Source organism: Hibiscus syriacus, unplaced genomic scaffold, assembly GCF_006381635.1.
Source record: "Hibiscus syriacus cultivar Baekdansim isolate YM2019G1 unplaced genomic scaffold, ASM638163v2 tig00111779_pilon, whole genome shotgun sequence".
NCBI classification, from domain to species: Eukaryota; Viridiplantae; Streptophyta; class Magnoliopsida; order Malvales; family Malvaceae; genus Hibiscus; species Hibiscus syriacus.
This window is the reverse complement of record NW_024063176.1, coordinates 1,491,500-1,507,230: the sequence shown is the minus strand read 5'-3', so window position 1 is coordinate 1,507,230 and position 15,731 is coordinate 1,491,500. Positions and strand designations below refer to the sequence as shown.

The window sequence follows — 15,731 nt, the reverse complement described above, 5'->3', positions numbered from 1 at the left end:
ATATTAATTATTAAGATATTTAAAATATATTTATTAATATTTATAATAATATAATATATATTTTAATATTATAATAAAATAATCAATTATAATAATAATATAATATATTTTTATTTTAATAATATATAATAAATTATTTAAAAAATTTATATTATTTATTAATTTCATAGAAATAATATTATTAAATTATTAATAATGAATAATATTATTTATATATTTAATATTATATAATAATATTTTAATAACATATTTAAAATATACTATTTAATATTTTTAAAATATAATAACATTATTAATTTAATAAATAATTAATATAATTTATAATATTTTTATTTCAATAAAATATCCAATTTATTTTTATTAATAAAATTATAAAATATATTTTAATAATAAATAAATTATTTTTAATATTAAAAATAATAATATTAAGTTTTATGATAAATAATATTATTATTGTATTTAATATTTGTAATAAATAATTTTTAAAAAATTCATCAATTAGTGAAAAAAATATTTAAACAACATCTTCTAAATATCGTAAAATTTTTTCAAAAGATATAATTTAAAGTCGTATGAAATATAAATGATTTTTGTAAGTATAAAGTACAATGTCTTCTTTAAATTTTGTACATACCACAATAACATAGATAATCAATAGTTTCTATAATTATCGTGCGACTTTCAACATGTAATTTAATAAACATCTTAATTGAAAAAGTTTTTTTTTACACCCAGGTGAACAAATTTTTTCCCAACATATTATTAAAGTAATTTTATTGTAATATTATATAGAAAATATTACCACTTAAAAATATATTAAAAAAAATAGCAAGTGGTGAAGAGATGCACACTATAAATTTCCCCGTATTCTTTGCAAACTCCCACATTAACACCCAAAGGGCAAAGCATGGAGCATTTCTACATCACCCTTTTGCTACTCTTCGTCTCCTTCGTAACCCTCTCCTTCTTCGTCCTTTTCTACAAGCACCGCTCCAATTATTCCGCCGTCAACCTCCCTCCCGGCCGTCCCGGTTGCCATTCATCGGCGAGACCCTCGAGTTCCTCTCCACCGGATGGAAAGGCCATCCGGAGAAATTCATATTCGATCGCATGCCAAATACTCATCCCAAATCTTCAAAACCACATCCTTGGCGAGCCAGCCGCCGTCCTGCGGCGTGGCGGGGAACAAATTCTTGTTCTCCAACGAGAACAAGCTCGTTACGGCGTGGTGGCCAAGTTCCGTCGATAAAATCTTCCCTTCCTCGTTGCAAACGTCGTCGAAAGAAGAGTCGAAGAAGATGAGGAAACTCCTCCCCCAGTTCTTGAAACCCGAGGCCTTGCAGAGGTACATCGGAATAATGGACGCCATTGCCGACGAACACTTGCTTCACAATGGGAAAAAAAAACCGAGTCATCGTCTTCCCATTAGCAAAACGATACACTTTCTTCATAGCTTGCCGGTTGTTTTTAAGCATCGAAGATCCAAGCCACGTTTCGAAATTCGAAGCGCCGTTCCAGTTATTGGCTGCCGGAATCATTTCGCTACCGATTGACCTCCCCGGAACGCCGTTTAACCGAGCTATAAAGGCGTCGAATTTCATTCGGAAAGAGCTCTTGAGATCATCAAGCAAAGGAAAGTCGACCTCGCCGAGGGAAAGGCGTCGCCGACGCAAGATATATTGTCGCACATGTTGTTGACGACCGACGAGAGCGACCAGTTCATGACGGAGATGGATGTTGCCGACAAGATTCTGGGGTTGTTGATCGGCGGCCATGATACTGCCAGTGCTGCTTGCACTTTCATCGTTAAATATCTTGCGGAGCTTCCTCACATATATGAACTGGTTTACAAAGGTATTATTATATGTTTTCTTTCTCTATTATTATTATTAAAAATCAAAATAATTATATTTTAAGTAATTAAAAATTAAAATACATATTCATTGAATAATCAAATTCCTTGGTATAGTCGAGAAATTAGTATGAAATAAATAAATAAATAAATAAAAGTCGTGCAAGTCTTTGAAAAAGATAGACTTACTTCTTAAGTGAGATGACCAATCTTTTAAAGAATTTGATTTTTTTCTTTCAAATCCATTAATTTTACTTTGTTGATCAAAGTGAATAATTTTTTTTTATTAATTTGGTGTAAAAAACAAAATCTTTATTATCACGAATTGTTTTTATAAAAAAAGGGCAAAACATCAAGAAATTAACTCACCATTCACCAACTGCCTAAGTTGAATAATAATACTTAAATTATCCTACTCAAACATTAATTAATTAATTCATTTATTAACGAAAAACGTAAGGTTTTACGTTATGAATATAATTTTTAAAAAGTTATATTAAAATTTTAGAATACGGAATTATAAAATTCTAAGACTATATAATTAGATCATTAATAAAAAAATTTGAAAGAAAATATCTAAATTTTATGAATTTAAATTTTTTAGAAATGTGACTAGGGATGATAATTTGATATGAATCTAATGAGTTTTGATCTAACCCGATAGATAGAGTTAACCTTTTTAATAATCTGGGTTTGGGTCAGGTTATATAAAGGGTGAGATCAAATCAAGTTTGAAATTAGGGTGAAAAATCTCCAATTTGACTCTACTCAAAATAATAGTACAATTTTCTTATATATATTTAGATATAATTGTTATAATATCCTATTTATATATATTTTAAATTAGATCTCTATTATTTCGAATAAAAATAACAATTTTATATATATTTATGGTAGACCGAGTTGAGTTGAATTCGAGTGGAAGAAATATACTTTTCGAGTCAAATTAACCGAAATTTGAATATATTACTTTTTTCTAAAGACGACCATTCCTCAACATCCTCTCAATCCATCTCTATAGGGATAGAATCCAATTACAAAACGTAAAATTTTTCAGTTTTACACATATTTAGAACATTTGAATAATTAAAAATAGATGATTGATATTAATAATAAAAAATGAAAAAATAAAAAAAATTAATCTCAATAATCTATTTTCATTTAGTTAAAGTTTAAGGCAAAAGTTGATTTATACTTCCAAAGTAAAAAAAAATGTCATTTTCAAATATCATATTGTATATATTTGCATGCATGCGTATCTTTCTTGTTTAGCCGGTCACCGTTTTCTTGTATATGGTGTCATTTAGCCGGCGACAACGGCTTAAATAGTACTAAAATTTTAGAATTAGATCTGTCAAATTTATATGAATTCGATTAATTTAAATATAATTTTAATTTAACTTTAATTTAAGAAATATTAGAAAATTAAGAAAATTAAGACTCGAATAGTCTCGACTCTCGAGTCTTTGTACTTTTAAAACTAAGAAAAGTAAGTCTTGCCCTTCATTTTTATTGGGTCCAATTAGTTTTTAGGTCCCACTTAATTTTGAAATTAAAAATATCAGATCAAAGTTTATATTGTTCCGATTTAAATACTTCTTAAATACATCGTGGTTTTATATTGATGATTTAATTTCGTTTCTTTGAATTACAGAACAAATGGAGATAGCAAAATCAAAAGCTCCAGGTGAAAAATTAAGTTGGGATGACATTCAAAAGATGAAATATTCATGGAACGTTGCTTGTGAGGTGCTGAGACTTGCCCCACCATTACAAGGTGCCTTTAGGGAAGCCATCAATGATTTCATCTTCAATGGCTTCTCCATCCCAAAGGGTTGGAAAGTGAGTCCCATGTTTACTTTCGTTCGTACAATTTTGTTTTACCCGAATTCGATTATAAATTTAACCCGTTTTACGATCTCTGTACAGTTGTATTGGAGCGCGAATTCGACTCACAGAAACCCAGAATGCTTTTCGGACCCGTTAAAATTCGATCCGACGAGATTCGAAGGAAAAGGACCGGCACCCTACACGTTCGTCCCGTTCGGCGGCGGTCCTCGAATGTGTCCCGGGAAGGAATACGCTCGGCTCGAGATGCTCGTCTTCATGCATAACATCGTGAGAAGGTTTAAATGGAAGAAGTTGGTGGGTGATGAGAAGATCATTGTTGATCCCATGCCTATGCCTGCGAAGGGTCTTCCGGTTCTCCTTTACCCTCACAAATCTTAGGTTATAGCTTTTAACTTCATTATTCACAAAATCACTTTGTTTTCTATGTATCAATGTTGATTAAGCAACTTTATTTGCATATTTTCTTTTTTAGTTTTTTTTTATTTCTCATACTTTTGAGCTTGTAATGTTTTTAAAATCAATATATTTTAAATGTATGTTTGTTTATTTTATGGATTATCATCTGATAAATTATTTGTACAATCAAAATATCACAAACAATGTTTAAATGATGTTAATTGTCTCATTATCAAGGATGATAATGGGTCGAATCAAAAAGAATTTTTGACTGACTTGAACCTGATCCGACACTATAATAATAAAATCTAACCGTGATTCGATATGAGTTTAAAAATATTTTATGTGACCTGAATTTGTCCCGACATTTTAACTAAAAACCTGACTATGATTCGATTTAATATAATTTTTCCACATATTTTTTTATTAAAATAAAAAAAATATTTAAATAAAATATCAATTCATTAGATTTAATAACATAGAATTAAAGTGAATTTTAATTTAATACCTTATTTACTATTTTTTTACATATACTTTTTAATCAAAATCTAACCATTAATATATACATACACAAAATGGTAATTTTAGAATTATCTTATGTCAAGGTGAGACGAGTTATCTTTAAACCTGATCCGATCTAATCAAATTGAAAAAACTTGATTTGACTTAACCAATTATTCAAATTTTATTAAAAAAATCTTACCTTATCATATCAAAACGGGTTGAAACTATAAACTTAGGGACTAAAAAGGTTCTTTCACATTATTAATTTAATTGATGATTTTTTTAATTATTTTCAAAGAATGGATGTCATATTTATAATAACTATAAACTTAAGGACTAAAAAGATTCTTTTATATTATTGTAAATTGTAATTGTCATGATAACATGTGGACATATCATGCCAATTATTGTTAATGGTTTATAATTGAGATGAAAGTTTTTCTTAACATTTATGACTTCAATTAAAGTTTTTTCAATTTTTACGATATGACATCCTTATCACCGACGATTAATTCATGTTTTTTTTATTAATCTGAGATAATTATAAGATAATATTTATTAAAAAATTTAACGATTTGATATTTAAGTAGACTTCGTGTCCGAAATCGAGATTTTTAAGAATTTCCTCTTTCATTCTTACTCGATACAGCTCATGTTAATGAACTTTTTATTGTTTAACCAAATGAATTTCCCAAATAAGAAATTTGATCCAAATCCTAAAAAAAAAATGGATAAAATAGGAATAAAAATTCTCCCACGCACCGAATTTAGATTGGAACGAGTAAATGGCGCATCGCCACGCTTTGCTTGCCGTTAATGGCGACAGCGCCTCTGAAAAAGCAAAAAACCCAAAGGAAAAAAGGAACAGTTAATCCCATCGTGGATTCGATCCGGAAGACATTGTCGATATTTTCCTTCCCCCTTTTAATCTTTGGATGTGTTTTCTTTTTTATGGTTCCATCTTTGGCTCGGTTCAGCTCCTTGGCAACGACCTACATGTATATGTATATAATAATATCACGTGAAATATATACATATATATATATGTCGATATTCAAGCTTTGGGGAGCTAAAATCCGAATTCAGATTGATTTTCAGGGTGTGGTTTCTTTCATTAATGGGGCTTTGTTGTAGCACCGGTGGGAAAACGCCGTGCCAACAACGTAAACATGGCAAATCTCTCAAGAGGAGTCCAGGTTAGTGTAATTTTCATTTCCATTTTCTTGATGTTTTTTCAGCATTGTTCTCAAATCTTTTGGCCATTTGTTGTGAATTTGTCGATTCATCAGTGCACCGGTGCTTTAGTTAACCGCTCTTGAATATGATCGTATCGGTTTCATTCTTAGAAAACTATATGAGTTCTGAGAATTAATCGATTGAGTAGAGTTTGAACAACCTAGAACTAGTGAACCGGGACTGACTTCCGATTGTGCCTTGTGTGAGCTATTGTTTGAACACTGTATAGAATTGTTGAATGATGATGAATTTCGATGTTTCCAATATCATTATCTCCAGATCCAGAAGGCCTTGATTAAGCACTTGCGGTTACAATTGTATCGGTTTCATGCTTCAATCTTTTAATATTTAAAGAGATTGAATGCCTTTAGCTTGTAGAACATTTCTTTAATCAACAATTTCAAACTGAGGACTTAATAGTTAATACCACTGCATGTCCAACAGAAAGAAACCCAGAAACGCAGAGATCAAATGAAACCAAAACTCAAACCGTCTTTCCTTTGACATCCGTCAAGGATCTCAAAGATCTACGGCAGAATCCTAGTTACAGCAATGTCAGCGTATTCACATATGAGGAGACAAAGTTGGCTACGAAGGAATTCCGGCCAGACCATATAGTCGGCGAAGGGGGGTTTGGGGTCGTTTATAAAGGAGTCATAGACGAGAATGTGAGGACCGGTTTCCCATCTACAGCAGTCTCCGTTAAAGAGCTTAATCCTGATGGCTTCCAAGGGGATAAAGAATGGCTGGTAAATCTCTTTGCATCTTCTAAACTAATTCTTTTAATCTGCGGTCATTGTTTTATTTGTGGTATATATACATATACGAATATCTCGAAAAGTTTCATTCTATGTTACTCGGACTGGGGCATGAATGTCTGGTATTTTTTATTTTCAAATTTGTTCATGTATTTTGAATACTTGTTTACATAGGATATAGAACAAGAACTATAATTTAAGCATTAGTTAATTCCTTAGATTTCATGTTATTTTACCTTTTCAATTGTTTTGAAGTATTATGTCCGATACTAACAAACTAATGCATGGATTTTTTTTTGGGTAAAGTACACCAGAGGTCATTGAAGTTTGCTCAAATGATCGTTTTAATCATTGAACTTTCAAAAGATATACAATAGTTGTTAATTTATCAAACTATTACAAAACGGTCATTATGATGTTATAATAACTGTAAATTTCGAATAAATTTAACAATCGTTTTGTAATAATTCAAAAAAAATTGAGACTATTTTGTAACAGTTGGATAACATTTAATGATCATTTTATAATTTCTGAAAATTTTGTGACCAAAATGATCGGTTGAGTATAGTGCAACGACCCCGAAGTACTTTATCTGAAATTTTTAGTCAATTAAACATTTGGTTTAGATACATAACTCAATATCTAACACTCTCACCTCAGCTCGAGTCACATAAGGTAATGCATTGCTATTTTTCTCAAATTTATGGATTTAACTATGTCAATTGGATGGGTCAGATTGGTTTCAGATCTGGTTTTAAAATTTGAGTTAGGGTTAGTTTTGACATTGGTTCAATTTCATATTCAAACCATTTTTTTGTCTGGGTCATTTTGAACTTTGTCATTACGAATTCGAGTATGATTTGATCGTTTTGGATTATTTATTCGAACCATTTTGTGGATTGAAGTAAACATAGATATGACTGCACAAATTTGTTTTGCAGGCTGAAGTGATCTACTTAGGGCAGCTCAGGCATCCAAATCTTGTGAAGCTCATCGGCTATTGTTGTGAAGATGACCATCGGTTGCTTGTTTATGAATACATGGCAAGTGGGATCGTCGAAAGACATCTCTTCCGCAGTAAGTTGTAGAGAATACAATGTACTCCAATTTAAGTACATGTCCATATCTTCCTCCAACAATACATCCATTTATAATGGTCATTCCTCTTATTTTGTGACTGGTTAGTAATATTAACTCGGGTAAACTACACGTTTAGTACCTAAACTATTAATTTTGTTTCGTTTTAGTACCCAGACTTTTTTTTCTTTTCAAAACCATACCAAAACTGTTAAAATATTAACAAAACTGACATGACATATATATATATATATATATATATATATATTATATATATTTATATGATATACTTATCTTATGGTGTGACATGTTAACATTACCGTTAAGTTTTTAATAGCGGGTACCAAAATGAAAGCTAAACTAAACGTTAGGTATAGTTTTGAAAAGAAATAAAGTTTGGGTACTAAAATGGAACAAAAACAATAGTTTAGATATAAACGTGATTTACCTAATTAAGTACAAAGTGCCTATTTTTCGACTTAATTTTTTGAAATATCAATGTCTGACACATACGAATGAGCATGAAACATACCCCCAAACACATAGAAAAGACTAAGCATATCAATACATAGCATCTCCAATACTCGCACCGAGTCCAAAAAAACGAAGAGAACTAGGAAACATAAGCTAAAAGGCATATGCATTATGCATACATATCAAAAGAGATGTTTTCCATTATACCAAGGTTGAAAGCATTTTGTTATTCACCCTATTTATTATGGTTGGTTGTTAGGATCTGATTGTACTTTAACTTGGTCAAAAAGAATGAAGATCGCTTTAGAAGCGGCAAAAGGGCTTGCTTTCCTTCATGGTGCCGAAACACCCGTCATATACCGCGACTTCAAGACGGCCAACATCTTGCTCGATGAGGTTACTCATCGTTTCCCTTTGTTAATCACTTTCATTAGTTTCAACTCGTACTTGATTGTGAGTGTCAGACACGAGAATGCTCTATCCATATTTCGGACTTGCTAAACGGGCTAAACGGCTTGCTTGATTGTAAACATGTAGGACTTCAATGCAAAGCTGTCGGATTTCGGACTTGCAAAGGATGGACCAATGGTAGACCAAACCCATGTTTCAACACGAGTGATGGGAACACAGGGTTACGCTGCTCCTGAATATTTGGACTGGTTAGTAACATAATGCTTTTTTCCCAGAGGATTAAACCATCCACATAATTCAGAAGTGTCAATATATAACCAAGTTGCAGTATTGAAATGAACAGGCCATTTAACAGCAATGAGCGATGTTTACGGGTTTGGAGTAGTGTTATTAGAGATGCTACTTGGGAGAAGAGTAATGGACAAGGGGGGGCTTAGCCGAGGACAAAACCTGGTCGATTGGGCTCGACCACTTTTGAACCATAACAACAAACTTATTAAGATCTTAGACCCTAACATGGAAGGTCAATACTCACCTAGAATTGCAATGAAGGTAGCCCATTTGGCTTATTTATGCCTCAGCGAAAACCCAAAAGGCCGACCTGTGATGAGCCAAGTTGTCGAATTTCTCGAGAAACATCAGGCAGAAGATGTCAGCCACGACAAAGCTCCCAACAAGTCCCCCCGGACTCCCGTAAGATAGAGAAATCCCACGAGAAGTGCAACTCACAAAGACAGGTGCAAACAAAGAATAGAACCTGCAAGACGAAGAAGCCAAAGCGAATCTCCCATAGAAACTAAACTTTCTGAGCCTTCGGATTTTGACGCTGAAGATAGTGTTGGAAAAGTGGCCAAAGTGTCCAACTAAAGAGTTGTTTGAGGATGCATAAAGTTTGGTTTCAACCTTTCCCAGTGGAATATGTCGGCTGGTTCTCAAATGGTGCCTGGATCTTTTCCCATTAGCTTCATCCTTTCAAGCATTTTTCTTTTGGAAACGGTGGGGAAGATTGGTAAGCAGGTACAGGCCGCAAATGGTCGGTCACTTTCTGCTGACATGGCTGCTGCACTTGTAAGTTTTGCATCCAAACATTTTTTTATTATTATTTTATTATCTGTATTGTTTTTTTTTTCCTTAACTTCTTGTATCAAATTCAAGAAATAAATGATTCTTTTTTTCTTTTATATTTTGCTCACCTATTTTTTCACAAGAAAAATGATTTAGCATATATACTAGTTGATGCACATTATCAATATTTTACAGTAATGCATTCGACTAGGGACTATGTTCGAAGATTTGATTTCAATGCTTGTTGGATTTCATAACTGTAATGTCTACCCTCCCATGTAAAGTAGTATAAATCTTCACGACTTCATCCGATTAATAGCTAATGATATCTGTAATTACTGCGGAGTCTGAATGGTCAAGATGTTAGTTTAGACTTTAGAGGGAAAGCAACAGTTCAAGTTTGGCCATGATCCAACGGCTGGATTGGGAGATCAAAAAAGAATCAGGTTCTAATCTTTGGCCATGGGTTTAGGAGGTCCTAGGTCTTTGAAAGAACTTTAGGGTTCATAAGCCGTAGGCAAATGGATCTTTGTATCACTTTATCAAGTGATAAATTTGTTTGGCTCTCTATCATATACACTAACATCTTCCACTTATACTAATCTAAGAGTTATCTTAACAAGGGCAATTTAGCTCTTTGGAAAAAGATATACATGCACCAGCAATGAGTCAAGTAGATGGCAATGCATTATGTCATTTGAACCTTGCTGAAGCATCTTTAACAAACTACGACCTAATAAGAAAAAGTAAACAAGTCGAACAGTCCTCGTGCAGTACTGTAGTAAAAGGCAGAAAGTACCTGAACAGATGGATTTTAGAGTACTTCATAGAATGGACCTCTTGGGACAACAAGCGAAGAAACGTGTTTTGCCTGGTGCAGTTCTTCTGATGGTCCGAATCAGTGCAGAATTTCCCGTTCAACCAGTTCATAACTATAAGCATTTTCCCGTTGAGAAAAGCAGAAAAAATGGTGTACTAGTTCAGTTGGCAATGCAAATGATATAGACTAATTCTTAAAGGGAAGTTAGTAAAAGAGGTGATTGAGTACCAGAACAAACATCAAGTCTGATTGATAGTTACAAAAGATTTATCCAAGATCTAATCCATCCAATAAAGGCCATTTAATTCAATTTTTTTTTTTTTAAATCCATTTTTCAGAAGTGGAATCTGAACTAGAAATTTCCTTCCCAAAATTTTCCACTACCAAATCCGAGTTCATTGACCCGACATAACTTGACAACAGATGATCCTAAATTTCAAGTTTACTAGAGGATAAACAATTCAAGATTAAGCAGAGTTATAAACTTAGTGATTTTACCAACCTACGAAAACTACCAGTCCTCTCGAATCTTTCCCGTGATACATTTTTTCTCATTAGTCCTGCAAGGGAGGAGGATGCTGGAGTACATTGAAAAACTTGGAAGCTATTATCACTACTCTAGCCAGGGTGATAAATGAAATCATATTTCCTTACCCCATTCTCGGTGGAACCTTATTCCCAGCTGAGTAACCGATCTTCTTTCAGCAGGGTTAGAATGCTCCATGTTCATTGCCTCCTGCATTCCAGATAAAATCTCCCTTCTCACTTTAGCAGAGGGAATTAAGAGACTTGGTCCATGGATAGCACTCAAATCAACCACCTAAAAAACATAGATTACAGATGGTTAAACTATTGCTTGAAAACACGGAGATTTCATATAAAAAATGAGCGATGAACAACTACCAGGCTCGAGATAAGATAATTCAAATCATATCAAAGAACTAGAGCACTTATCTATCAGACAGCTTTTACGATTTTTCAGAGTATGTTGATTTGAACTCTCAAAATTATTAAAATCATCTTTGATGGTTCATAGTATTTCTTACTGCAATTCAGCTCATTGTAATTGGTTTGAGACATCAAGAGAAATTTTTTGTCAGGTAATAAGTTTAATATTAAACCAAGAGAAGGAACTTGTTTAAAATTGAAGTTTGAAGCTCCACAAATAGTATTTCTGGAAAAAACAAGGAAAAATTAGAGGAACAATTAAAAAAATGATGGTACTTTAGAGAGAAAATAGACAACAACCATGAACATCAAGTACTCAGCCTTGACAGCCATACACAGTTAACAATGCTTCGGTAATCAACTGGAAAAGCAAGATATGTTGGGCAAGAGTGCTCGGCAATACTGATCGGGAAACATGCATGAATATCTTTATCAATATCAATTCAAAGGTAATATCTTTGTGTTCTAATATATATATCTGAAGGAAACAGATAGAAATCTATCATCCCCTAAATTGTGATATATAAATCATGTATACCAGGAGTATGATAATAAGCTAAAAGTATGATCGGTAACTTGCCTGCTGCAACCATTGAATAACACAGTTCATAAATCTCTGTTCCAGGAGGTATGATGCCAAAATTCTGAGAAGATTGTAGACATTCTTTTGGGATAATCTTTCTAGAACAGGACCAGTTCTATCAAGAAGCTCAATGAGGACAAGTTCATCACCAAAGAGAGAGCTTTAGCATATGCGGAGTCTAAGTCACCTTGGCACAGAAGACTTTTCACATGTTGCCATAGGCCATCTTTGTTGTCAGGATACTTCTTTCTGCCACTCATAGTTGGAACAGAAGATCAAGTAGAGACATCTTCATTTTTTCTGATCTGGTCAATGACTTGTGCTCCCTGCCCAGAGCTTTTGGGCACATCATTCTCCGAATTTCTACAAATTTGTACAGTATGATTAGTTCATATCTCCATACCCTGCTTCGTACAACTGGGTGACTTGTTTCTACCAAGTGCTTTTTCCTCCCAAACATCAGAATTCTTCACTGACAGCAAAGAAGATTGTCTGTTATGAATATCTACAGAAGGCCTTGGAGTATAAGAAGGCAGTCTCGAAAATGAAGCACCAGCCCGCTGCTTCTCAAGTCTGGAATTCACTAAATCAGGATGCTTTCCACTCTGCGGGAGGTCTTGTGCCATTTGTTCTACTACATGGTCTAAACTTAAGACCTTCGACTGTAGCATGGACATGCTATACATTATACCAGATGAAATACCTAAAAGAAAATATAATTCATAATTGGAAAGAGAAAAGTTAATATCGGCTGTCAAGCAAATACTACTGGAAGAATACTTTTTTCAAAGGTAAAATAGAAAATCGAAAACACAAGACTTCAACACAATAAGATATATCACTCGGTTTGCATTGGTGCCTAGGATTAACGAGGACAGAATAGGATGAGACAACATCAATGGGTTAATTATGTTTGTTTATCTTATTGTGGTTGTACGCACAAAAATGTTATCATCGAACTTTTAACAGTCCTATCCACATATGCTTATCCATGTTCTCCCTCTCTATAGGATTTTGCAACCATATCCATATAAATAATTAATCTAACTTCCAGAATCTTCCCTTAAAAGACTAAAGCTAACATGTTTAGCATTAAAATGAGTAAACGCCTTTTATTTTGAGCATCTTATTTTGGCGCATGTATAACAAAAAATTAGGATAGTCAAATCTCCTCCCTCTCCATAGGATATATAATTATATTACTCATAAAATCTAACGCGTCTAACTTGCCAGCTGTAAAGAAACACTAGACACAATGAGCAACAAACAAGAAATCATCCTTTCCTATTCTCCGTTGTGCCAAATTTGCCCTCATGATATTATCTAATGAAGCTGCCCAATAAATATGAAATTGAGAGAGAGAGAGAAAGTAAATAGAAAATAGACATAATAGAATGACTCAGAAACTCGAGATTTAAACTTTGTATTCCTCAAAACTGGAAAATATACCAAGGTTGGTGCTTCATGGTGATGAAATTTAAATGTGACAAGCATTTTATGCAAAAGAATAAATCCTCAACACTGAAAGGCCATCCTATGGTTTAGAATGGCATTAGAATGCATAAAGTATTGCACGCATATCATTTAGCTATCGAGATTTACCTGGAAAAGATCCATCAAGTTGGACTGCTTGCTGTCAATCTCCAAAAGTTGTTTCTGAATGCCAACAATATTATTCTCAATCCGTGAACAAAATATTGAGACGGTTTCTGGACTTGATTCATTGACTTCTGAATCAAGACTCTGCAGTCACTAATTTTTCCAGAGCACACACCATCTTCCTCCTCATTACTAATTTCTTCACCTGCAATCCTCTGGTTTCGTCTCATGGACTTCTGCCATTGTCCCTTGGCAATATGGTCATGAGAAACAGTTACAAACTTAGGCCCAAGTTATCACTGAGAAGGTTGGACACCGAAGAACATTCTTGTTTGTCATCCAAAGGGACAAACTCATATCCTAGATCTTGTGTACTTGTAGTGCCGGGCATCATTCTATCCAATGTCTTGGCAACAGTACTCCCTTCAGATTCTTCATTCTGAACATCCGGTAAAGAAACATTATGATTCTCTGAAACAGAAATTTCAACATGCCAACCATCATCTTTGCAATGCTGAGGGTCTTGAAAATAATTCTGAGACGTCTTTCTAGCAGACAGAGGCACCCTTCTTATAGCTGAGTTTGTAGTAACTTTCTTCTCCGAGGCATCTTTCCAACCAGAGTCATTGTTAATGGTGATATCACTGTAATCACCTCCACAGAAGTTTTCTGCAGAAAGTAAAATAAATAAATAGGAGAATTAAGAAGAGGGAAGAGACTAGTAAGGTAGACAAAATATCACCATAAGTCCATAACATATGCAGTCAAAATTAGATTTCTAATCCGGCTAGAGAAGCTATTTAATGAGGCCAGTTTTATTACAATCAAATGCCACCTAAACCAAACATGATGTGTGAAACAAATTTCAAATGGTTTTGTTCAGTACAAAATAAGAGTAAAGAGCACCAGCAACTAAACCTTGTACATAAGATCCAGCCTCGGAAGGTTCAGATGTATCAGGCACAGGAATGCTTCTCCAGCATTGAAGGGCATGCAGTACTGTGTCCCTAACTGGTTTGACCTATAAGAGACAAAACCTAATAATATGGTACAACCATTATAAGCAAATTCTCTAAAGTCAAAATCCCTAACAAATTCTAACCTTGTCAAAACGACATGACTCAAGGGAACGGATGCTGGAAGCCCTGAAAGGTCCCAAAAAAGATGCACCATAGAAGCAATCTCCCCCAATGCTATAAAAGCAACTTTACGTGTTGTCCAGTCACTGTTTTTAAGAGCTTCTTGAATGCTAGTCATCGCTGCAGCCAGAAGACTTTGTGTTGTAGCACCCCCTACCTGGAATGAACAAGTAAATGCAATTTTTACCATAAATTAAGCAAACAATCAACAGAAAACATTGATAATGAAGGAGCAGCAGATAAAACCTGCTCCATGAATTGCCAAGGATTGAAACAGCAACAACTTATGTGTCATTTCTTACACATCCGACCTAACACTGACCTGAATAATGCTTTTGTTTAACTCAATTACTGATGATTTCGCCATTAAGTGTGGATTCTTGAGCAATTTTGTAGTTCGAGTCAACATCCGCTGCAAAATTGAAGCTGGAGGATCATGGGTATTGTCGATGACTCTGGCCAAGCACAAAGCTGCTCCTGATTGCACATGCTTATTTTGTTCACCTAATGCTTCAAAAGTGGCTTTGCCAACATAATAAAAACCCCATTATTATCATCTTCGTGATCACTCAATTTTGAAGCCAAAACGCCCATTGTTTCATGACAAGTATCCCTTACAACCGAGTCTGGGTCCTGAAGTCTCTTAACGATGGTAGCAACCACCTTCCTTAGATATGGAACAATTAGGCCCCGATGAAATCTAGCTAATGTAGCCATCAACCTGATGGACTCCCTTCTAACGGCACTTTTCCGCTCTGAATCAGTATCCAACATACAAGACAAAAATGGGGAAATCTTATCTGGGGTTAAACATTCTGCTGTTTTCTCAAGCTCATCAGCTCCTATTTGATACGTATCTATACCTGCTAACTTGTTCAGCGCAATATTCACCTTACTCTTTAGCTCAAAAGCTACCTGTTGTGAATTGACCTTGGAGGGTCCTTTGGCTTTCCTTTGCATTTGTGCCTTCATGATGTTATTGGCTATCCACCTATTTTCACAGGGTTAAAAGAGTTTT

The 15,731-nt window shown here is 34.0% G+C and overlaps 2 protein-coding genes and 2 pseudogenes across 2 annotated transcripts; 3 read left to right on the top strand and 1 right to left on the bottom strand.

The window, feature by feature from the left end:
* Positions 1 to 900: 900 nt before the first annotated feature.
* Positions 901 to 4,164, top strand: LOC120170280 (annotated as a pseudogene).
* A 1,224-nt stretch (positions 4,165 to 5,388) lies between these two features.
* Positions 5,389 to 7,685, top strand: LOC120170391 (probable serine/threonine-protein kinase PBL17). The gene is made up of 4 exons (XM_039178333.1): positions 5,389 to 5,470; positions 5,738 to 5,799; positions 6,211 to 6,588; positions 7,539 to 7,685. The coding sequence occupies exons 1-4, from the start codon at positions 5,389 to 5,391 to the stop codon at positions 7,683 to 7,685; spliced, it is 669 nt and encodes a 222-aa protein (XP_039034264.1).
* A 705-nt stretch (positions 7,686 to 8,390) lies between these two features.
* On the top strand, positions 8,391 to 9,253 carry LOC120170281 (probable serine/threonine-protein kinase PBL17). Its single transcript, XM_039178255.1, has 3 exons — positions 8,391 to 8,544; positions 8,686 to 8,807; positions 8,903 to 9,253. Exons 1-3 carry the CDS (start codon positions 8,440 to 8,442, stop codon positions 8,994 to 8,996), a joined length of 321 nt encoding a protein of 106 aa, XP_039034186.1. The 5' UTR covers positions 8,391 to 8,439; the 3' UTR covers positions 8,997 to 9,253.
* A 940-nt stretch (positions 9,254 to 10,193) lies between these two features.
* LOC120170299 lies at positions 10,194 to 15,698 on the bottom strand (annotated as a pseudogene).
* Positions 15,699 to 15,731: the final 33 nt, after the last annotated feature.